The sequence below is a fragment of the Manis javanica genome, chromosome 15, assembly GCF_040802235.1.
Source record: "Manis javanica isolate MJ-LG chromosome 15, MJ_LKY, whole genome shotgun sequence".
NCBI lineage: Eukaryota > Metazoa > Chordata > Mammalia > Pholidota > Manidae > Manis > Manis javanica.
Window position 1 is genome coordinate 20,738,430 of NC_133170.1, and position 25,918 is coordinate 20,764,347.

At 38.5% G+C, this 25,918-nt stretch overlaps 1 protein-coding gene across 1 annotated transcript in view; it reads right to left on the reverse strand.

The window, feature by feature from the left end:
• Positions 1-20,774, reverse strand: part of CREBL2 (cAMP responsive element binding protein like 2) — a 31,401-nt gene extending 10,627 nt beyond the window's left edge. The window contains exons 1-2 of the mRNA XM_017651281.3: positions 20,446-20,774; positions 2,265-2,462 (exon numbers count right to left, since the gene is read on the reverse strand). Coding sequence (XP_017506770.1) covers positions 2,265-2,462; positions 20,446-20,460 — 213 coding nt within the window. The 5' untranslated portion in view covers positions 20,461-20,774. The remainder of the gene's footprint in view (positions 1-2,264; positions 2,463-20,445) is intronic.
• Positions 20,775-25,918: the final 5,144 nt, after the last annotated feature.

A 25,918-nucleotide genomic window follows, 5' to 3' on the forward strand; every position in this document is an offset into this window, starting at 1 on the left:
TTGTCAAAATGGTCATCTTGCCTAAAGCAATCTACAGATTCAATGCAATCCCTATCAAAATATCAACAGCATTCTTCAATGAACAAGAGCAAATAGTTCTAAAATTCATATGGAGCCACAAAAGACCCTGAATAGCCAAAGCAATCCAGAGAAGGAAGAATAAAGCAGGGGGCATTATGCTCCCTGACTTCGAGTTCTACTACAAAGCCACAGTAATCAAGACAATTTGGTAATGGCACAAGAACAGACCCATAGACCAATAGCACAGAATAGAGAGCCCACATATAAACCCAAGCATATATGGTCAATTAATATACAATAAAGGAGCCATGGATATACAGTGGGGAAATGACAGTCTCTGCAACAACTGGTGGTGGCAAAACCGGACAGCTACATGCAAGAGAATGAAACTGGATTATTGTCTAACCCCATACACAAAAGTAAATTCAGAATGGATCAAAGACATGAATGTAAGTCATGAGACCATAAAATTCTTAGAAGAAAACATAGGCAAAAATCTCTTGAATATAAACATGAGCAACTTTTTCCTGAATGCATCTCCTTGAGCAAGGGAAACAAAATAAAAAATAAACATATGGGACTACATCACGTTAAAAAGCTTCTGTACAGCAAAGGACACTATCAGCAGAACAAAAAGGCATTTTACAGTATGGGAGAATAAATCTGTAAATGACATATTCAACAAGCGGTTAATATCCAAAATATATAAAGAACTTACAAGCCTTAACACCCAAAAAGCAAATAACCCTATTAAAAAATGGGCAGAGGATATGAACAGACATTTCTCCAAACAAGAAATTCAGATGGCCAACAGGCACATGAAAATATGCTCCACATTGCTACTTATCAGGGAAATGCAAATTAAAACCACAATGAGATATCACCTCACACCTGTTAGTATGGCCAACATCCAAAAGACAAGGAACAACAAGTGCTGGCTAGGATATGGAGAAAGGGGAATCCTCCTACACTGCTGGTGGGAAGGTAAGCTAGTTTAACCATTGTGGAAAGCACTACAGAGGTTCCTCAAAAAACTAAAAATAGAAATACCATTTGACCCAGGAATTCATCTCCTAGGAATTTACCCTAAGAATGCAGGATCCAAGTTTCAAAAAGACATATGTACCCCTTATGTTTATCACAGCACTGTTTACAATAGCCAAGAAATGGAAGCAATCTAAGTGTCTGTCCATCAGTAGATGAATGAATAAAGAAGATGTGGTACATATATACAATGGAATATTACACAGCCATAAGAAGAAAACAAATCCTACCATTTGCAGCAACATGGATGGAGCTACAGGGTATTATGCTCAGACAGAGAAAGACAAGTACCAATGATTTCACTCATCTGTGGAGCATAAGAACAAAGCAAAAAATGAAGGAACAAAGCAGCAGCAGACTCACAGAACCCAAGAATGGACTAACAGTTGCCAAAGGGAAAGGGACTGAGGAGGATGGGTGGGAAGGGAGGGATAAGGGGATTAAGGGGCATTATGATTAGCACATATAATGTAGAGGGGCACAGGGCAGGCAGTATAGCACAGAGAAGACAAGTAGTGACTCTATAGCATCTTACTACGCTGATGGACAGTGACTGTAATGGGGTATGTGATGGGGACTTGATAATGGGGGGAATCTAGTAACCACAATGTTGCTCATGTGACTGTATATTAATTACACAAAAAAAAATCTACTGAGTAGTGTATGTCTGGACTCTGTGCTCCAACCTACTTTTTAGCTTCTAAAAAAACTGCGGTAGGTTGTCTCAGTTTTGTAATGCCCATGGTAGCACTCTCTCCCTTTTCTCCAACCTGCCACGTCTTCCCCTAAGCTACAGTAGTGAGGTTTCCATACTTTCACCTGTTTTGTTACATTTCTATAGGCATTACCCAAAGGGGGTCTGAATGAATAAAACATGCCAAATAAATATGTTTAAACACAAATGGTATCATGCTGTGTATGTTGTTACATACTATTATATTACTTTTTCCACTTAGCAATAATACTGTAAACATCTTTCTACATCAGTAAAACTAATATATAATTAACCAATCCTCTGTTGTACATTTGGGTTATTTTCCATTTTTTTCTATCACAAACAATCCCTCAATGAAATAGTCATGTACATTCTGTTCCTACCATCAGTGTATGAAAATAGGTGAAAATAGGTATCTTTGTGTTTGAATGTATACTTGACTACTAAGCTTAGGTGGATTGTGTCATGCAACAGACTTTCTTACCATTTCCAGTTCCTCTCTGAGGGCACATATGGCTCTTTCCCGACTGGATACCAACTCTTCCAAATACTGGTATCTCAGTTTTTTTCTGGCCCGGCATTCCCTTGCACTCTGCCGGCTCCTCTCAAGTTTTGCCTTCAAGTCAATTTTCGCAGGCTTCCGACCACGTTTGCCGGGCTTCTTTACTTTGCCTCCAACCACCTTCAACAGGAGAGAGAAGAAATATGTTTTTTTTCTCTTAGTTACTCTGGCTACATACTAGCAAGGAAAAACACTTACAAATAATAAATAAATGAAGCCTAGGGGACTAAGAAAGCATAAGCCCATCAAATGCTTTATGAATCTTCGTTTCATAAATTTTTCTTCTGATACTTTTGATACCATGAATGTGAGAGATGAAATAATATTAAGCTTTTATTATTTCTTCAATAATAAACTTTGGCTTAACAGTAAACTTCATGTCCCATATGTAGATAGATAATAAAAAACCAAAGGACTGACACTAAATATTGTTTTCACAAAGAATTTTTATTGACTTGAGAATAAGTAAAAAAAAAATTCAGAATTGCAAGTTCAGTATGATCTCAACATTATTAACACAGAGAAGAAAGAATGTTAGCAAAAGGTCAATGAGGATTTCTCTGATAGGTGTGACATAAATGGTTTTTTTCCTTATCTGAACTTTTTTGCCTTTATTTAATTTAAAAATGAAATATTTTTAAATGTTTACAATTAGAAAAAACACAAAATATGTATATAAAATTCTGCGTGTGAGTAATCAAGACAATTTGGTACTGGCACAAAAACAGACCCATAGACCAATGGAACAGAATAGAGAGTCCAGACATAAACCCAAGCATATATGGTCAATTAATATATGATAAAGGAGCCATGGACATACAATGGGGAAATGACAGCCTCTTCAACAACTGGTGTTGGCAAAACTGGACAGCTACATGCAAGAGAATGAAATTGTATTATTGTCTATCCCCATACACAGAAGTAAACTCAAAATGGATCAAAAGATGTGAATGTAAGTCATGAAACCATAAAACTCTTATAAGATAACAGGCAAAAATCTCCTGAATATAAACATGAGCAACTTTTTCCTGAATACATCTCCCCAAGCAACAGAAACAAAAGCAAAAATTAACACATGGGAATACATCAAACTAAAAAGTTTCTGTATGGCAAAGAACACCATCAACAGAACAAGAAGGCATCGTACAGTATGGGAGAATATATTTGTAAATGACATATTCAACAAGGGGTTAACATCCAATATATATAAAGAACTCACATGCTTCAGCAACCAAAAAGCAAATAACCCTGTTAAAAAATGGGCAGAGGATATGAACAAACAATTCTCCAAAGAAGAAATTCAGATGGTCAACAGGCACATGAAAAGATGCTCCACGTCACTAATTATCAGGGAAATGCAAATAAAAACCACAATGAGGTATCACCTCACACCAGTTAGGATGGCCAGTATTGAAAAGACTAAGAACAATTGCTGGTGAGGATGTGAGAAAGGGGAACCCTCCTACACTGCTGGTGGGAGTGTAAGCTAGTTCAACCATTATGGAAAGCAATATGGAGGTTCCACAAAAAAACTAAAAATAGAAATACCATTTGACCCAGGAATTCCACTCTTAGGAATTTACCCTAAGAATGCAGGATCCAAGTTTCAAAGTGACATATGCACCCCTATGTTTATTGCAGCACCATTTACAATAGCCAAGATAAGGAAGCAACCTAAGTGTCCATCAGTAGATGAATGGATAAAGTAGATGTGGTATATATACACAATGGAATACTATTCAGCCATAAGAAAGAAACAAATTCTACCATTTGCAACAACATGGACGGAGCTGGAGGATATTTTGCTCAATGAAATAAGCCCAGCAGAGAAAGACCAGTACCAAATGATTTCCCTCATTTGTGGAGTATAACAACAAAGCAAAACTGAAGGAACAATACAGCAGCAGACTCACAGACTCCAAGAAGGGACAAGCAGTTACCAAAAGGGAGGGGTGGGAGAGGGCGGGTGGAGAGGGAGGGAGAAGGGGATTGAGAGGTATTATGATTGGCATACATTGTGCGGGGGATCATGGGGAAGACAGTGTAGCACAGAGAAGGCAAACAGCGAATCTGTGGCATCTTACTATACTGATGGGCAGTGGCTGCAATGGAATATGGGTGGGGGGACACAGTAATATGGATGAATGTAGTAACTACATTGTTTTTTCATGTGAAAACTTCATAAGAGTGTATATCAAGAATACCCTAAAAAAAGGGGGGGGGATTCAGTGTGTGTCTATACATAAATATGTATCCTAAGCAATTGGCTAATAATTCTCTCTTCAAATATTTGAGCCCAAAGAAACACACAGGAAGTCCCTGAAATCTTCAGGATGATTCTCTCCTGCTTTTAGAAGCCTGTAATTATAACCCTAGAAGGTCTCAGGAGATTGCCTTGCTCCTGGGGTCATAAGACATCCTCTGAATATCCCTGTTATTCCTTTACCTGCATAGGCACAATTGTTTGGTGACTATCAAAGTAATTCAATCTTCTTCATTGTTTAGCTTTGGAACCACCCCAAGTTCTTACACCAGATATAACTATTAGGTAAAGATGATACACCCTTAAATACATGAACTTCAACTTATACATCAAATACATTTTCTTTTAGGCAGTCACCTTGCAGGGGGGTACATTTATTTTAATGAACAAACTTGTTTTGGCTTTTGGAGCTAGTTTGTTACAAGCCACAACACAGTATGCCTCATTACTTTATATGTTATTATTTAAATTCCTAATTTGATTATCTGAATGAGGTTCTGAACGATGTCTAATTCTTTCTGAAAATTACCCTCAGAGAATAAAAATGTGACTTGAGCATTCTGAAAGAATATTATTTCTGAGACTTTAAAAGCAATTCTAAAAGAGAGGATGCAAGACTCAAACACTCACAGATCACTGGAATAAATATAGCAGTCTTTCTAGGTAACAAAACTCAAAGGATCAATATTCATTTGGATATAAAAACTCAGTTTGTTTGAGATCACTATTAGTCACATACCAACAATGCCCAGGAGCATATAAGATAAGATGATTACTAAGTATAATGGTTAAGTCAGCAAAACCAAACTTTGTGAAATCAGCCACATTTACCAGACCTTTTGTCATAACATGATGGCTAACCATTGCATCTAGCATTTTACAGGGTGCCTCTGAAATGAGACTGAATACTCCAAGGCTCTAGGAGAAAAAAAACCTTTCCTTTTCATCACCATCTTAAAAGCTCGCTGCTTCAGTACTACTCCCAAATTAATTACAACTTACCCAAAACTGGTCTTTTAAAGCTTTTCATCATCTTTTTATATAATATATACCTCAGGAAACTTTTCTTCAGAGTCAAATATTTTATTAGCAATTGGAGGATAACTAGTTGAACCAAATATTACTATGGGTCAAATTTTAAATTATGCTTGTTATCACATCAATTATACAATTTTAATAAAATATTTTGAAATCACCCTACATTTAAAACAAAGTACATTTGTTATTACTATACTTCTTAAAAAGCAATATATTTATAGCATAAATTCACACCTATAAGTGAAATGGTAATCCCATCTATTCTTTAGTAAAATGAGTCATCAATCACATAACACTATAATCTAATACCTCATATATTCTTGTTTTTAATTAATTTAGGAGTGGCTGCCTTTGAGAAGCCAGCAAGAGGACACAATGTATTCCACAGACTTCACTGACTTTTGAAACAAATCTAGCACAGTCATAAAAATCAAACAGAAGTTATAAACCTTTGTTTAGTTTTCATGGTAGCAATATAAATTGGAACTATTCTTTTTTTTTTTTACTAGAAAGGCACAGTAAACAAATCCAGGGTTCCTGTATTTTAGGTTATCTCTTGTGAAGTTACATTTAAAACCACATAACCACCACTTCTTTAGTTTAATTTTTCCTCAGTGGTAGAGTGAAATTTTAGCTTTTCGTGCCAGCTAAAATCTGACTAGTGTATCAGTTTTCAAATGAATCAAGTACATCATAGGATTACTGTGAATCTTAAGGATAATGATGTATAAGAGCACTTTGTAATGAAAGAGGTATTTATACAAATGTAGGTTAGTATATTACTTACCTTAACAACTGAGCTTCACATGTTTCATAAGCCATAAAGATCAGTGGACAGATAGGGGAAGTTAATTAGAAATAAGGAACCAGAAACTAAAACTGACATCAACCTCGCAAATTCCTTAAATATCTCTGGGCCAAAAATCATTCTTACCAATATTTCATTAAGTTTTCACAAACTGAATGATAATTATGTTGTCACTGCTCTCTTCTATTTCTTCTATGAGGAAGCACATTAATGTGGCTAAATAAAAGTACTGATTTCTACGACCAACACAAATTCCAAAAAAACTATGAAAATAACCCAAATATTTACCTTTTTTTCTGTTCTAATTTTATTTCCACTGACATAGACCCACATGAAAACTTAACTGGCTCTCTTTTACAACAGTGTACCTCTTTATCCATTATCCATTTTACCCCTATTTCCTGCCCAAAACACATTTGTGAGCTGAGGATAGAAGGCTGTAAGGGAAACACTCGGAAGACCTGTCTTCCTACCCACCAGCACTAAGAAAAGAAACCTGCTAGCCACTGGATTTTTTCTTACTTTCCACAGAGAGCTTATTTCACAGAAGTAGGATATTAGATTAGACTTCAGTAGGGCCTCTGCAATACCAGGTCTATCTTTATTATATGTTATTAAATGTTAAAGTCTGCTTATAAGAATGAAGGTCCTTCTTTTCTGTTAACTACTTGTTTTTAACACTTTCTTCTTTGAGAGCAGCTAAAATTAGATGTCATGATTTTTAGAAAGTAAGCAGCAGGGACTTCATCACATAATCCTATCTTAGTATACAGTAGTAAGTACTTAATAAATATGACAGATAAAAAACAAAAGACATTCCTAAGTAACCAATAGGTCAAAGAAGAGATCACAAAGAAAATTAGAAAAATACTTTGAAATCAATTAAAAGGAAAACACACCCAAACTTTATGAGATGCCACTAAAGTGGTGCTCAGAGGGAGCTGTAAACACCTACACTAAACAAGAAAAAGGCTTTTAAAATAATAACCTAATTTTCTCCTTAAGAAATCAGAAAAAGAACAATGAAACCCACAGCAAGCAGATGGAAGAAAATAATATCAGAGCAGAGATAAATAAAATGGAGAAAAACAACAGAGAAAAATCAATGAAACCTAAAGTTGGTTCTTTAAAAAGTTCAACAAAATTCACAAACCACTAGCTAGACTGGCCAAGAAAAAGCATTCAAAATACCAAAATCAAGACTGAATTTTAATTTTAGTTCAGGATATCTCTATGAAATTTACAGAAATAAAAGTTGTTGCACAGGAATACTATGAAAAAATTGTATGCCAAAATCTAGATGAAATGGACAAACTCCTAGAAAGACACAAAATAGCAAAACTGACTGGAGAAGAAATAGAAAATCTGAAGAGCCTATAACAAAAAGATTGAATTAGTAATTAAATATTTTCCCACAAAGAAAAGCCAGGTCCAGGTAACTTCACCAGTGAGTTCTCCCAAATAGTTAAAGACTTAACACTGATTTTCTACAAACTCTTGCAAAACAACAGAAGAGTAAAGAACTTTTCCCAATTCTTCTATGAGGCAATATTAGGCTGATACCAAAACCAAAGATATAAGACTATAGAAAAATGTGTCTTGTGAATATAGATGCAAAAATCCTCAATAAAATACCAGCAGACAGAACCTAACAACATAAAAGAGAATTACACACCATGACTACATGCAGTTTGTCCCAGGAATAAAGGTTGGTTTAACAACTGAGTATCAATTATTATAATATACCACATCAATAGGAAAAAAGGACAAAAAATGACATGTTCATCCTCAATACATTTGGGAAAAGCACCTGACAAAATCCAACACCCTTACATGACAAAAAAAACTATTTGACAAACTAGGAATAGAAGGGAACATCCTTAACCTGATAAAGGGCATCTATGAAAAACCTACAGTTAATATCATACTTAAAGATGAAAAATGGAAGATCAGGAAATACAACAAAAAAACAAGGATCTTGTCTTCTCTCATCACTTCTATTCAACATTGTACTGGAGGTTCTAGCCACAGCAATTAGCAGGAAAAAGAATGAAAAGGCATTTAGAGTGGGAAGGAAAAAGTAAAACTATTTCTATTTGAGGATGATACTATCTTATAGACAGAAAATCCTAAGGAATCCACAAAAAAAACGATTAGAGCTTATAAATGAGTTGACCAAGATTGCAAGACACAAGATCAATATACAAAAATCAGTTGTGTTTCTATATATAATAAGCTCTCTGCAAATGAAATTATGAAAACATTCCATTTAGAATAGCATCAAAAAGAATAAAATACTTAGGAATAAATTTAACAAAAGTGCAAGATTTATACATTGAAAACCACAATACATCATTGTAAGAAATTAAAGAGGATCTAATGAAAAGATAGACATTCCATGTTATGGATTGGAAGAATTAATATTTTCAAGATGACAATACTCCCCAAATTGATCTACAGATTCAATGCAATCCCATCAAAATCCCAGATGCCTTTTTGCAGAAACTGAGAAGATAATCCCAAATTCCTATGGGAATACAAGGGACCCAGAATAGCCAAAACAATCTTGAAAAAGAACATAGGTGGAGGGATCACACTTTCTGATTTCAAAACTTATTAGAAAGCAATAGTAATCAATATAGTGTGGTATAGTGTGGTACTGGCACAAGGACAGACATACAGATCAATGAGAAGAATTGAGAATCCAGAAATAAACCCTTACGTTATGGTCAATTCATTTTCAACAACGTGCCAAAACAATACAGAAATGAGGAAAGAGTTGCCTTTTCAATAAATGGTGCTGGGACAACTGGCTACCCACAGCAAAAGAATTAAGCTGGACTCCTACAACATACCATATACAAAAATTAACTCAGAATAGAACAAAGGCCTAAATCTAAGAGCTACAACTATAAAACTATTAGAGGGAAACAGGAATAAATCTTTGTGACCTTGGATTAGGCAATGGTATTTTAGGTATGACACCAGAAACATAAGCAACAAAAGAAAAAATAAATTGGATTTCACAAAAGAATTTTGTGCTTCAAAGGACACTATCAAAGTGAAGGACAACCCACAGAATAGGGAGAAAATATTGATAAACCATACACATAAGGGACTTATATCCAGAACATATAAACAACTCTTACAATTTAATGATAAAAAGGCAAATAAATCTAATTAAAATGAAGACAAGTATTTGAACAGACATTTCTCTAAGGAAGATAAATAACCAATATGCGTATGAAAAAGTGCTCAGCATCATTAGCAAAATGTGGCTCAAAACCATGAGATACCACTCTATATCCACTAGGATGACTATATAATAAAAAAGAAAGCTAGTAACAAATGTTGGTATAGATGTGGAGATATGGAACCCTCACACAGAGTAGGAATATAAAATAGTGGCTGCTTTGGAAAGCAGTCTGGCAGTTCCCCCAAAATACTAAACGTACAATTACCATATGACCCAGCAATTCTACTCCTAAGTATATCTTAAAAAGAAATGAAAACATGTGTCTACATAAGAACTTGTATACAAACGTCCATAACACTATTATTCATGATAGCTGAAAAGGGAAAATAACCCAAATGTCCATCAACTGGTGAATGGTTAACAAGTGTGCTGTATGTGTAACAAGGGACATTACTGAGGGGCACAGAAAGGAATGAAGTACTGATATGGATGAACATTGAAAACATTACTCTAAACACAGCAGGCCACATACTATATGACTCCATTTACATCAATATGGTATATAATACATTTAACACATAAAATCTATGTTAATCGACTGTTTATATCATCCATAAGTTTTCCAGGCAACAGTAGGCTATTAGTAGTCAAGTTTTGGGGGGAGTCAAAAGTTATACACATAATTTTTGTGCAGGGGGGCAGCCTCAACCCCTGAGTTGTGCAAGATCAACTGTAATTCCCTAAAAAGGCTCTAAAACTGGCGGGTACTTTATATGTACTGCTATATTAATGCTATATAGTTATTCATTTAATCCAACTCACTATGACATTAGGCACTTGATGCAGGGCGCTGGTGAGGTTAGCAAACCTTTTCACCTTATGCTTCCTCGCAATTTCACTCTACTATTGCGACTCTCCATGTCTACCCATTTGTCATACCAATTTTTTCCTTTATATAATCTCTGATTTACCTTTTTCTCTCTATTCCTACTACATACTTTAGTCAGGGCCCTACTCACAATTACAACTGGATCACAATGGGTCTCCCTACCACCTGTGCTTTTCTACTCCCACTTCCCTAGTTAATTCATCCTGCAAAGAGCTGTCAACTAACCTTTCTTTTCAGCTTGTTAAAATAACTTTAGTGTACTTTGGAGGACTCGTGCTGGGGGATGATCATCAAAAAGCCTCCACAGGGGTGATGCTGCGGCTGTGGCTGCGTCCACCCCACCGTTTCCTGGACTTGCCATTGGAATGAGGAGGGAAATGTCTAGGCTGGCATGTGCATACAGTGAGACAACGAATTTGACTGGATCTGTACTGTTGGAACTCAACCAGGAGTTGGGAGGGGTGCAAGTTGTAGCACTCCAAAATCTTATGACTATAGACTATCTATGGTTAAAAGAACATATGGGATGTGAACAGATCCCAGAAATGGGTTGCTTTAATTTGTCTGATTTCTCTCAGACTGTTCAAGTACAGTTGGACAATATCCATCATATCATAGACAAATTTTCACAAATGCCTAGGGTGCCTAAATGGTTTTCTTGGCTTCACTGGAGATGGCTGGTAATTATAGATTTGCTTTGTTTATGTCACCGTATTCCTATTATGTTAATATGTGTGCACAAGTTAGTTAGTAGTTTAAAACCTATACATGCTTAAGGTACTCTACAAGAAGATATGTCAAAGAAATAATCAATCCTACCATGTTTTCTTCCATATGTTACCTCTATAGCTTTTCTTCTTCCTTCCTAATTACAACCCTTAAATAGAATTCGTGCCTCATATCGAATTTACCGAGTATCATAATTCCTCCAGGCGGTAAAGACACCTCAAGACAAATGCTGGGCATAGAAGCCACAGGGCATAAATATGCAAAGAAGTAAAAAGCTAACCTTTTCAAACAATATGGCTTCTCTCTCACTTACCAACTTTACATTTCCCTGTATGGCCCCGGAAGATGACTGGTTAGTCAGAGACGGGTAAGATTCCTCAAGGGAGGAACAACCTAAGACAGGCACAGTCGCAGGGGGGCCATCAGGTGAGAAATGAGAAATCGGGGAACAACAGTGGTGAAGCTTAGAACCTCACCCCCCCCCTGTTTTGAGAGAAATCTTCTGCATCCGTGGATGTTTTATTGCCCTTGTCTAGCTCAGACCAGCACATAGTCTACAAGCACACACCTGATCATCTACAATTGCTCTCTTACAACACTAAACTATGTTTTCTAACTTTATCTTGCATCTACCTACCACTTCAGCATTTTATTAAAAATAAAAATAATAATAATAATAAAGGGAGAAATGTGGGATCCACATATAAATCAAGTATAAAAATCAAACGAATATTCATATTTGACCTGATTGTTTATAGTTCATAATGCGTGATCAAAACCGAAAGTTTCTGTGATGACTGCCCTTTGTACTGTTCACCATGTAAGAACTTACTCACTATGTAAGAATTCGTTCACCATGTAAGAACTTGTTCGTTATGCTTCAGAAGATTGGAGACTGATGAGAATAAGGCTTGAGATGGATTAATGATTGTGCATTCGGCATTGACCCCCCTATACAGAATTTTATTGTTGTTAACAACCATTTGATTGATAAATGAGATGCCCTCTCAAAAAAAAAAATTTAAATTGTCCATATAAAAATGCAAATCAACTGGAACTCTTACATTTATTGTAGAATTGTAAACTGGTACAACAACTGTGAAAAAAACTTTGAAAGATTTTTTTTGAGTATATATTCACTTAAAAATCTTTGGAGGTAACTCAGATTGCCTTCTTGAAGTCTGAGGCTGGAGAGCAAGTGGGGTGTTTTGGAAAAAAATAAAGCAAAACAAAACAAAACCAGCAACATATGACTGGCATCTGCTACCTGAGACTAGAATTATGAAAAGCTCCAGAAGCAAAATGTCATCATTGGAATAAGAAGATCAGGAACTACAAGAAACAACAGGACTACTGTAGCTGCATAACAATATTCCAAATCTTGTCATGATGCAACTGTCATGAGCCTGAATCTGAACTATGGGAGGTGGCCTGATGGAGCAACATCAAAATCCTTAAGCAGGAGGCGTGATATTGAAGAATATCAGGCTGAGAAGTGTAATGTGTTGGATTTTTTTCTTTTCTTTTATCTTCTTCCTGAGGCATTTTTTTACCAACACAAATAAGACTATTGCTGTCTATCATATAGATAATATTTATTAAGGCCAGACACTATCATAGATACTTTATGGATATTAAGTATGTTTCTTTCTTTAACAAATCCTCTGTATTTGCTGTTATAAATACTGAACTGACATGAGTCAGGCTGAATTCCTCATCTCTTGGACCACCACTTACTTAAAATTGTTTTTTACTTATTTGTGTAAAACTAATTTAAAAAACTATTACAAATAAAATAAAATAAAATAAAATAACTTTAGTGTATTTTTCTTCATAGTAAAAAAGTAATACCTGATCTTTATAGAAAGAATAAACATTAACAGCCTTTTGGCCATGTCATTCTCCAGCCCAAGAGAAGAGATCTGGCTGAGAAGTGCTTACTCAGTCACCATATCCAGTATATTAGTTTCCTGTGGCTGCTGTAACAATTACCTCAAACTTGGTGGCTTAAAACAGGCAAAATTCATTCCTTCTGTGCTGGAGGCCAGACGTTTGGCAGGGCTGCACTCTCCCTAGATGTCCTAGGGGAGATCCATCCTTTGCCTCTTCCAGCTTCTGGTGGCTGTCAGCATTCCTTGATTCCTGGCTGTGTCCACCCAATCTCTGCCTCTGTGGTCACACTGCCTCCACATTTGTCTGTCAAATCTCCCTCTGCCTCACTCTTATGAGGACACTTGTTATTGGATTAGGACCCACCTGGATAATCCAGGATAAACTCTTCCTCTGAAAATCCTTATCTTAACCACATTTTTTTTGCCATATAAGGTAATATTCACAGGATCCAGGGATTAGGACTTGGATATGTGTTTTTAAAGGCCACCCATTCAACTCAATACATCCAATCTCCTGCTCACCAGGTCAATCTTCTCTTTCATCATTCCCTAAAAACACCCTCTGTATCATATCATGCCAGTCCCCTTAGGGACCTCCCCGCATCCCCAGCATCCCTACCTATACTCATCATTTCTCTGAACGTTCCGTTTCCAGTTCCGTTTCCATCCCCCTACCAACCAAAATGACAAATACTATGTGTTCTTTGCATCAGCTCTAGCCCTCTTTCTCTGAAGCTCTTTCTGACAATCACCCTCTGCTCATACATTTTTCTTTTCCAAATCTCTGCAGTTGATATCACACTGAATCTATGTCATAATGTTTTTTTAGTGGCCTCACAGATTTAAGTTCTATCTCTTCCAAGTTGTGTGAGCTCCTTAGAAGCTGTGTTTTCTACTTCTTCTGCATCCTCCATCGTATCCAGCCCAGAGCCAGGCATTTAAGAGGCAATTATTAATAGGCGACAACTGAATGAATAAAAGCAAAAAAAGTAGCAATATTCTGAAATTGATTTAAAATGATGTCACTACCACCACCAACTTATAAACTGTGTTTAAAAAGTGCTCCTTCATAAGGGATATAAAATCTGAAAAACCAATTAAGAACTTTTATTATTTTACCACTTTTTTTGTACTTATTTACCTTCTAATGCTTTAAGTCTTAAGGCAACTCATCAAAGTTTCAAGTTGTTAAGTCTAAGAAAATTACTGCATTTACATGAAGTGTTGGCATCAGCCCCAGCTAAAAAGGAAAATAACCAGAGGGCTTGTTTCACTTTACTTTTAAAAACATAAAATGAAAAGTTACCTACAACTGATTAAAGAAAAACAAGATAGATAAGAATGTGCCCAGCCACTGTTCTTTACCACTTTAAAGAAAACAGAAGCGGCTGCATTTTCATTTGGTGTTAAGGCTCCCATAACTTCCTTCACAGCTGTGGGTTAGGCTTTTGCTCTTCTTTTATTACCAGATTTTCAGAAAGAGAGAAAGTCTAAACACATCTTCCTGCTGATAATGTCAATTTTTCTAGTCAAAGCAGGAAGAAGTAGGCATCTCTGAAATAAGAGGTAACTCCAGCCTCTCCTCTGCCAATCCCTATGCCTCCTGACCTTGCCCAGCTATTACTGCTTAAAGCTAAATGTAATGCTACATATATTTTAGCAATACCTGAAACTTACAAAACTGACTCCTGTATACTGAGTGGTCTATACTTAACTCTTTCCTTCTTTTCTACCACCTCTTCTTCAATAGCAACATTTTGGCTTGTGCCCTATGGATATTTCTCTTTCTACATTTATAAACAATCTCTTTATTTCCCAAATCCAACTGATAGTTCTTCATTACTTACTTTAGTTGACATTTTTGTAGCATCTCACATTGCAAACTAAGTCTCCTCTCTAAAGTTCTCTCTTACCTTAGATTTAAGTGTCCTTTTTTCTGGTTCTCCCATATCACTAGTCTCTCCTTTCAGTTTATTTTGCTGAGTCTTATACCTCAGCTTCTTCTGTTCATTTTAGTTTCCCAAGGTGCTGTCTCTTTTGCTCTCTCTTGCCCATGTTCTTCATCTTTGAAGAATCGTATGCATGCTGCATCAACCACAACCTATAGTGTCATATATTCTCTAACGTGGTCTGCAATTCAGGTCTTTCTCCTGAGCAATCTAACAAAGCTGGTGAAGAGCCAGAAAGAATCAGCATTTACTGAGTACCCATTATGTACTAAGTTCTTTTGATATAGGCTTATATATATGACATTTAATTCTCACAATAATTCAATAAAATTTTACCAATACACCCAATTTATAAGTGAAGAAATTCAGTTCTAAAGACAATAAATAATCTGTCCAAAACTGTAATCACTTGAAAGCGGTGGAAATGAGATTTGAACTCTAATTATATGCCAAAATCCATGTCTTCTGGACCATTTGCCTCTAGTCTTGTCCAAGTTCCTACATCTTTACCCTAATCCATTCTTCATATAGCAATTAGCATTTTTTTCTTCAAAAACACAAACATTTGTGTCACTGTTGCTTTACAATCCTTCAATGGCTCCCCAGTGTCTACAGCCTTGGTTTTCAAACTTCAGTAAGCATATGAGCCACTCAACTGGGGAGCCTATTAAAATTCAAATTCCTGGTCCCCATTCCCAAAGATTCTGATTCAGCAGGTGTCTCCTTTATTCCACATTTTGAAAATTACTGACCCAAGCTTCTTAATTTAACTTGCTAGGCATATCATGATCTGGCCCCCTCTTCTCTATCGGTATTTCTGCCCACACCTTTACTTGTGCCTTATGCTCTAGCTCAGCAGTCAGCAAACTACAGCCCTGCTAGCAAGCCAAAGCTAGTCAGTTACCTGATTTGGTAAATGAAGTTTTATTGGAAAACAGCCACACTTATTTGTTACATTCCGCCTCTGGTTGCACTGGTGCTGCAATGGCAGGGTTGAGTAACTGCAACAGAGGTCACATAGCCTGCAAATATTTACTATCTGGTCCTTTACAGAAAAATTGCCAATTTCTACTCTAGCTTGTACCAAATACTTATTTTCCAGTGCAATATGCTTTAGTACAGGGTAGGCCCCACTTCCATTTTCTGGGACACTCCTATTCCTTCTTACAGATAGATTTCTACTGTGTGAACCCATGTCTGACATATCCAGTGAGGCATCCATCCATTCGCAGTGCCCCAATAGCACCTTGCCTCTATTGTCCTCTTTTCTCCCTCACTGTATTGTCATTATTTTTCTGTATGTGTCCCTAGTCCATTGAAATGTAAGCTTCCAAGAATATTACAAAATCTTATTCATTTCTGTATCTCTACTATCTAGCACAATGTCTGGTAGACATTAAGTACCCAATGAATGTCTGATGAATTAATGAATAAGTAAACCGAACTTTTCTGAAAACCTTAAAGAGCAAAACATTTTGAAAAGGTTATTTAAACTTAGTTCAACTGGTTTCTATACTAATGAAATTACTCCTTAAACTACCTTTACAGGTACCCTGTTAAAATGTGCATATAACCTAGACAGGAAAGGAAAGCACACTGAAACATTAATATCAACTGTCAGAGATTTGTTTAGTAGTTGAGCTGGCTCTTGTTTTGTTCTCGTGGAAAGCACTGATGGAGTAGGATGAAGAAAAAGCAAAAAATGTCTGAACTTTGTGTCACTGCCCAAGGAGGGTAGCTCCAACTGTAGCAAAGGATGGGAAAGGGGCCAACAGGAGGGACTTCAGGGGTGGAAGGACAGGTCTGGAAATGTCAAACAGATTTTTTTTGCTATGTAGAAAGTTTTGCAAGAACCAGCACTACTCAGAAGAACTGAATGGAACAGAAGACCTTGTCTTTATATGTAAGCAGTAAGGATTTCAGAAAATCATGTATAGTACAGGTGGAAAGGAAGTGTAGAGGACAATGGCATATTAGCACATTGTGGCCAGTGACTGGCCCATTTTCTCATCAGAACCTCAACTGTAACGTAATACCCTAAACTGTCAGACTGGGCAATACAGTATTGCAGTCTTTTACCAGCTTACAGTCTGTGGCAGGAACACATCTGGTCTAGGATATTTCAATTTACTCATTCATTCACTCAATAAACCTAAATGTCAAATTTAAATAAGAACCTTCTGTCTATGATCAAAGCCTCTAAAGAAACACATTTCAATTCTCTTTGTAACTGAATGCAGCAGGTCAAAGAGAAGAGGCTTTCATCAAACAAGCACTTTATTTTATTCTCTCCAGGTGGGCTGGGGTGAATATCTTTTTCACACAGTCTGACAGCTTAGGTTCATGTCCCATCCCACTAGCCCCTTCCCATTTGAGGCATAGTTAGCAGCAAAGGGTAGTACAGGTGTCAACAGGGCTGCTAATGTTATGCAACAGTGCACACTCACCAACTACTAAATGAGCATCCCAGGTGCTTCCTGCACTGTGCTGAGGGCCAAAGAAATCACTGCTAGGTAATATAATAATGACAAGCTTTTTTTAAGTGCCCGCTATGTGTTAGATTCTGAACGTGATGCTTTATAATAATGCATTACCTCAATCCTCAACAAAGCCTGTGAAGAAGGTATTGACCACTTAATAAATAAAATGGAAGCTCAGAAAGGTGAAATAACTTAGCTAGGATTTTTTTCCTTCTCAACTAGCCTAACAGAGATCTACTCAGTCGGTATTTGAGCTCTGCTACTGAGCACTTTCCCATGCCCCCACTTTTAGATGCTCAATCTATATCATACTTTATTTTTCCTACTTGTTATGGTCTGCATACTCTGGCTGTTGGCTTAGTGGAACACACAGATTAATAAAGCCCACCACTATGCTCTAGTTCAGTTCAATCACTATTACCTGGTACTCTATGCTGTATTAGGCACATTGCCTGATGCTTGGAAAGCAAAGCAGCACCTCCATTAAAAGCTGTCCTGCTCCTACTCTAGGAAGCTAGATGGCAGAATGTGGAGACTCTTGGCAAACTCATTCATCACTGCTGACAAAAACAACTCAGAATATGGAATTTTTATAAAGGGAGTCCTCACACCACGTTTCCTAACCTGCTAACTCAAATACTGCCTCTCTGGAACTGTTGCTCCTGCCCATGTCACGCTCTTCCTGTTGCACTGGTCTTGCTGTCTGCCAGTTTGTCATCCTTTATGCTCTCACTGGCACAGCTGCCATACTTCCAAACCTCAACCCCCACCTTCCCTATTACAGGGAAAACAGAACCTATCACCCACACCACGGTAAGGGAAAACTGTATTTTATGTGAGGATGTATGTAGAAGGACAATTTTGCAGAACTGACAGACAAGAGCACAGAGAAAGGCAGGACTGACTTTTCACACTGCCTGACTGCTGAAAGAGCAGTTCAGTCTTGCTGTAGGTGGCGTTTAAAGATTACTCATCCACAACTGTGACATGTATTCAGAATGAAAGTAATGTATTCACAGAGGCACTGTCCAACCAGAGACATCTGAATTGGATTTTCTTTTCCATAATCATTAAAAATTTAAGAAACTGCTGGCTTCCAAATACTCATATAAAAAATGAATACATAAAGAAGGAGAACTGAATTAAATTTGCTGACCTGTGAATCCTACAGGAAATGTTATGGATTCTCCCCACTCCAAATGTAATGTCACTCATTTAGGCAAAAACACTAAGTTTTTACATCCCCACTACAGTTTATCAGTTTTATAAATAACTTTTATGTAATTTTATAGGTAAGTAACTCAAAATCCTATGCATTTTTCTTGGACTCATTATTGAAAACCGAGAAAATTACTGAGTATTTCAAACATGTGAGAGAAAACAACTGAAAATGATGTACAATATATTGTGAGAACTTCAAATTAGTGACATTAAAGAGCAGTATTTTAGCATCTTTAAACAGCCAAAGCAATGTTTTCTGGAAAAGATAATGGATACCGTATTCAGAATTTCAAAATTAACACTGAAAGATCAAGCTAGCAAAGACCTTTACAGAGAATGATTTTCTGAAAAAGTTTCAGAAGCCCACCCCCCTTTCTTCTTGGAAATGCAACTTCCTATTAGGAGGCATTTGCTGTTATCACAGGCAAACTGTTCCTCTGGGGGTGAGTCCCAATCCCAGAGTACTGAGGTGGACTTTCCCATCTGTCTATCACTTTGCTCAGGCCGTTCTGCAGCAACAGGAATGGGGTATTGAAGGATCATGAAGAGTAACACAGGCAGCTTGGAGCAGCTGTAAATTTTTTCAATCTAAGGACGACTAAAAAACTTGACAGCAGCTAAGTGTTACTGGTTAGGTGGAGGGTAAACAGGCAACTAAACAGCTACCATGTGCAGAATGCCAGAGGCTGTGAAAGGTAAGACTTCTGGAAAGCATAGGGAAGGAGTGATGTCTTCTTCAAAACCTGGCAAATTCTAGAAGTCTGATCCCTTAAAAAAAACAACTTAATTTCCTAAACATAATAATTTCCTAAGGAAACATAATTTCCTTAATTTTAAAACATAATAAATTGATGATCAATAAGCTGACTGTCCCTATCTTCATGAAATAAAACTAGAAAACACTAATTTGGACAGCTATAAAAACAGAAACGTTATACATAGATAAACTACATGAAAAAAGTATAATGAACGTTGTTTTCTTACAAAGGGATAAGCGCTTTGGATTGGGAACGCGGGATGGTGATGGAATATTAACATAGATTAACAAGAAGGAATTCACTACTTTTCTTGGAGAAGACTTCCTAGAGGAGGTTAGATTCCAGGCTCTGGATGAATAGCAACAGGAGAGAGTGTTCCAACCAACCACAGGAAAATAGCTCAGAGGGGGAGTGAACTGATTATATGAATGGGGCATTGAGTAAGGGAACCTGAGGGAAGAAAGGGGAACAGTCAAGGGGAATACGGGTGGCTCAGGATGCCCTAGTTAAGGTCTCAAACCTGGTGGAAGGCTAGGAGGTGGCAAAGGGAAGCAAAACGAAAAAGCATAGTGGTTTCTTCACTTATCTCGGGAGGCAAGTCAAGGAGTGGGGTCTGCACCACCTGGAAAAGCTGACAGACAGGCTTGCCCTGGGACTGAAAACTTTCCAGAGGAGAAGGCCCTTTCTGGAAAACGCAGCCCCGCAGCTCCCTGAACTGCTGGCTGGTACCATAGGGTAAGAACTGGACGCGCAAGGATGTCTAAGGCAGGTGTTTCTTGGGTGTTGGCAGGGACTACAGAGCGGAGGCTCAGCGGCCGGACTCAGCGGTAAGCAGACAGCGGCGGCGGCGGCAACTGCGCGTGCAAACCACAGGACTTACCTTACTGTCATCCATCTCGCAGACAGGCCGGCTGGCCGGGCGCTCCCGCCCGCTGCCCTGCCCCGGCTCAGCCGGCCTGACCCGGCCAGGCCCCCGCCCCGGGGGAAGAAGGGGATATGGTTCTGACTGCTGCCTCCTCTTGCCTAACAGTTGGCTTCCCTGATGCCACAGTCACAGGGGCCGGGGGCCAGGGACCAGTTCAGGAATGGCAGAGCGGACCCTGGAGGCGGCCAAGAACGCCGCCCTTCGCCGCCGCCGCCGCTGCCTCCCGCTCCATGACAGGCTCTGGGTGTGTTTACCCACGCCCAGGAGAGAGGCCCGACCGGAGGCGGGGGGAGTCCTGCGCGTGGAATGGCCCCTCCAGCCGCCGTAGCACTGCGGCATTCTGGGAATTGTAGTTTTCCTTACCACAGTCTCTGCGCGGCTGATTAGAGAGAAGACTACAATGTCCACATAGCCTCGGTGGGGCGTCTGTTTCCCCTCAGGCCGGTAAGCTCTGCGGAGGTGGGGCCAGGCGGGAGGCCACACCGCCTTTCCCACAATGCGCTGCGTTTGCAGGTGTGGCCCCTGGGTTCCGGGGCCTGGGCCGGTGAAGAGAGACCTGGGGCGTGGCGAGGCAATCCTGAGAGACACGGAGGAAACCTTCAAGGTGTTCAGTTTAGTAAATTAGAGTGTGAAATGGTGCAGTAACAATATCAGACATAGTTCACCATATGGCTAACAATTCCACCAGAAATGGAAATGGAAACATAGGCCTGCAGGAAAACTTATGTGAGAATGTTCTGTCCTGGAAGAATTATTCATATAGTTGAAAAGCGGGAAAAACCCAAATGTCCATCAATGGATGAATGGATAGGCCAGTCGTTATATATATATATTATTCAACCATAAAAAGGAGTGAAATACTTGGGGAAATGCAAATTAAAACCATAATGAGATATCACCTCACGCCAGTTAGGATGGCCAACATAGAAAAGAATAGGGACAACAAATGCTGGTGAGGATGCAGAGAAAGAGGAATCCCCCTACAATGCTGGTGGTAATGTGAACTAGTTCAACCATTGTGGAAAGCAGTATGGAGGTTCCTCAAAAAACTCAAAATAGAAACTCATTTGACCCAGGAATTCCACTCCTAGGAATTTACCCTAAGAATGCAGTTTCACAGTCTCAAAAAGACATATGCACCCCTATGTTTATCGCCTCACTATTTACAACAGCCAAGAAATGGAAGCAACCTAAGTGTCCATCAGTAGATGAATGGATAAAGAAGATGTGGTACATATACACAATGGAGTATTATTCAGCCATAAGAAGAAAACAAATCCTACCATTTGCAGCAGCATGGTTGGAGCTGGAGGGTGTTGTGCTCAGTGAGGTGGGCTGGGCCGTGGGGGGGACAGGTGTTGAATAATTTCACTCATCTGTGGAGCATAAGAACAAAGCAAAAACTGAAGGAACAAAATAGCAGCAGACTCACAGAACCCAAGAATGGACTAACAGTTGCCAAAGGGAAAGTGACTGGTATGAGGGTGGGTGGGAAGGGAGGGAGGGAGAAGGGGAATAAGGGGCATATGATTAACACACATAATGTAGGTGGGGCACGGGGAAGGCAGTATAGCACAGAGAAGATAAGTAGTGACTCTCTAGCATCTTACTACACTGATGGACAGTGACTGTATGTGGTGGGGTCTTGATAATGGGAGAAATCTAGTAACCACAATGTTGCTCATGTAATTGTATATTAATGATACTAAAAAAAAAGGGGGGGGGAGTGAAGTACTGATACAAGCTACAATGTGGATGAGCCTTGAAAATATGCTAAGTGAAAGAAGCCAGGCACATATTGTAGATTCCAGGCACAAAAGGGCACATATTGTAGATTCCATTTATAAGGAAATGTCCACAATAAGTACCTTTAAAGAAATAAAAATGGACTAGGGTTGAGGAATAGCAGGGAGAGAGAGGAGGCTGGGAATGCAGAGTGATTGTTAATGAGTACCGGGGTTTCTTTTTGAGCTGTTGAAAATATTCTAAAATTGATTTGGTGATGGCTGTACAACTCTCTGAATATACTAAAAATCAGGAAGCCTACCTTTCATATGAATGAATTTTATGGCATGTGAATTATATCTCAGAAGAGCCATTAAAATATGAGTGTCTTTCTGCCCTCCTGATTTAATAGTCAGTGAGCTTGTTGTTTTTGCTTGTGTTAGGTCATTGAGAGCTTGACAAAGATTGTGTGTTCATTAATGTTATCCTCCTCTTGAAAGGCTCCTAAAACCCTTTGCTAAGCCCTTCCAAAATTCTGTTAAGGTATAGTTCCCAGATTTAGCAATACATATACAGGACACTCAAATTTTAATGTCAGGTAAGTACCTTTTTAGTGTAAGTATGTTCCAAACATTGGAGAGACACTGTGACTAAAACAGGTATTTGTTGTTTATCTGAAGATCAAATTTAACTGGGTGTCTTCTATTTTATCTGACAACTCCATATTGAGGCATTGTAATAATAGGTAAGTGGAGTCATCTCTCTCTCACCTATGTAACTAAAGCAGGTCAGTTCCTCCAAGTAAATGCTGCCTACCCAGTGTTACCAGACAAGGGTCCACTGCCTGATGCTCCATAAGCCAAACACTGGACACCACCTTTTGCAAAAGGAGAAAGCTTTATGGTGAGGGTGACCAGCAAGGAAACAGAAGGCAGGACTCAAATCTGTCTCTGTGAACTCAGAGGCAGTGCAGAATATATGCAGAAAGTTTATACATATTCAGAAGGGCTTATGCATATTTAGCAGGGGTTGGTGAAATTAACAGGAAATTAACAGAGTTGGGGCAGGACTTTTCTCCTGAGTAGCATGCACAGGGAACATGCTATCATGCTACTGCATACATTGTATGTTCTAAAAGTGTCAGGTAAACTCTACCCAGAGGAAGAGATTTTAGTATGGTAATGAGGAAAGGAGACTTGAGGTCTTCTGGAATTTTCTTGGCAGGTCTCCAAGCACAGTTTAACCTGGTTCCAGGCACAGTTGCAACTTTTCACAGCTTCCTAAATTCCTATTGGCTCTAAAACAAACTGGACACATTTTGTTACTATTGTTCTTTTTGGTGTCCTCAGCCTACGTCTTCCATTCAGATAAACCCTGTGGAATTCACATGGGTCGCTTAGAGGTCTGGCATACCAAGGTTTCAGCAGTTAGGCCCAGCTAGGAGTGCACAGCCCCCAGCTGCATCCCTTGCGGTCTGGGAGACAGCTAGCCACATGCTCTTTGACAATTAGGAAAGCAAAAGTCTGTGCTCTGCAGGGTCTTTTCCTTTTCCTCGCCTAATAGCCCTTTTTTTCAACACCTCCACAAGCTGCTTTTAGCTTCCTAGTCCTGTGCCTACATGGCCTCAGTTCTGCATCTCTAGCCTTGCCCTTGCTTCTGGTAAGCCACCTTGTTTGGGGTGGATCTGCCTTACCCCTGTGTTAGTCTCCTGCCACTCTCTCTTCCTGCATCCCAGCTGACAAAAGTGCACCCTGCCCTCTGAAATGGCACTTACCTGCCGTGTCTGCACGGATGGCTATGCTTGGCTGATCACCAGCCCAATCACCAGCCTCTCAGGAAGCAGAACTAAGACCTTTTGAAACATGTAGTGAAAATCTAAAAACATTCAGGGAGGTATGTACACCAGATTCAGGGAAGTAATTTTCTCTAGGGAGGAATGGGAATGGGATGGGAAGGGTCTTGGGCTGTTAACTGTATATTTAACCTTTTTTTTTAAAGGTATCATTGATAAACAATCTTATGAAGGTTTCACATGAGCAACATTGTGGTTACAATATCCACCCGTATTATCAAGTCCCCCCATACCCCATTGCAGTCACTGTCCATGAGTGTAATAAGATGCTGTAGAGTCATTACTTGTCTTCTTCGTGTTATACTGCTTCCCCTATGACCTACCTATATTATGTGTGCTAATCATAATGTCCCTTAGTCCCCTTCTCCATCCCTCTCAACCCACCCTCCCCAACCTCTTCCCTTTGCTAACCACTAGTCCCTTCTTGGAGTCTGTGAGTCTGCTGCTGTTTTGTTCCTTCAGTTTTGGTTTGTTGTTATACTCCACAAATGAGGGAAATCATTTGGTATTTGTCTATCTCCACCTGGCTTATTTCACGGAGCATAATACCCTCTAGCTCCATCCATGTTGTTGCAAATGGTAGGATTTGTTTTCTTCTTATAGCTGAATAATATTCCATGTGTATATGTACCACCTCTTCTTTATCCATTCATCTACCGATGGACACTTAGGTTGCTTCCATATCTTGGCTATTGTAAATAATGATGCGATAAACAGGGGTGCATATGTCTTTTTGAATCAGGGATCTTGTTTTCTTTGGGTAAATTCCTAGCAGTGGAATTCCTGGGTCAAATGGTATTTCTATTTTCAGTTTTTTGATGAACCTCCATATTGCTTTCCACAATAGTTGAACTAATTTACATTCCCAGCAGTGTAGGAGGGTTTCCCTTTCTCCACATCCTTGCCAGCATTTGTTGTTCCTTGTCTTTTAGATGTTGGCCATCCTAACTGGTGTGAGGTGATTATCTCATTGTGGTTTTAATTTTCATTTCCCTGATAATTAGCAACGTGGAGCATCTTTTCATGTGTCTGTTGGCCATCTGAGTTTCTTCTTTGGAGAAGCATCTGTTCATATCCTCCGCCCATTTTTTAATCTGGTTGTTTGCTTTTTGAGTGTTGAGAGGCATGTGTATATTTAACTTTTAAAGAGGTGAAGCAAATAGGTTAAATCTGGTGATGGAGTGTATTATTTTCTTTGTATTTCTGTACATTTAAAATATTACACAAAATTGGAATTTAAATAACTATAAGCACACTTATGCTAGAAAGCATGGAAATACTTTATTTTTAAAATTTAATTTAGAAAAATAAACACTAATTGCATCATAAAATAAGACTTTGCAAAGGGGAGAAAATCTTATGAAGAAGTATTATGTGGTCATAGACTAAGCTTTTGCTGAGAAGTACCCAGACTTAGTAACAAGGAGGTGAGGAAGAATAAAAAGGACTGTTGACTTCTATTAAGTATAAATCTTAAAGGACTTCGTAATCCAGGAAGGAGACATTCACATACAGGAGACTATGAACAATTACTAAGCAAGGCATCTGGTGGAAAATAATACAGATCAAATTTATTAATCTATGTGCTAACTTGCTCAGAATGGGTAGGAAGAGCCAAGCATTAGACTGATTGCTGAGAAAGGAAAAGTGAACACAAACATATTTTCTTTTTAGAGGAGGGGCAGGAACTTTATAAGAATATGCTCTCAGGGTCCTCAGCATACTTAAGATATATCTAGGGCTTTCAATCTTTTCTGACTATATTGCCTTCTCAAAAGGAAACTCCAAGGCATGCAATTCCTTTTAAAAAGACACATAATTTTCTCTTCCCTACCTTCCCCATCCTGCCCC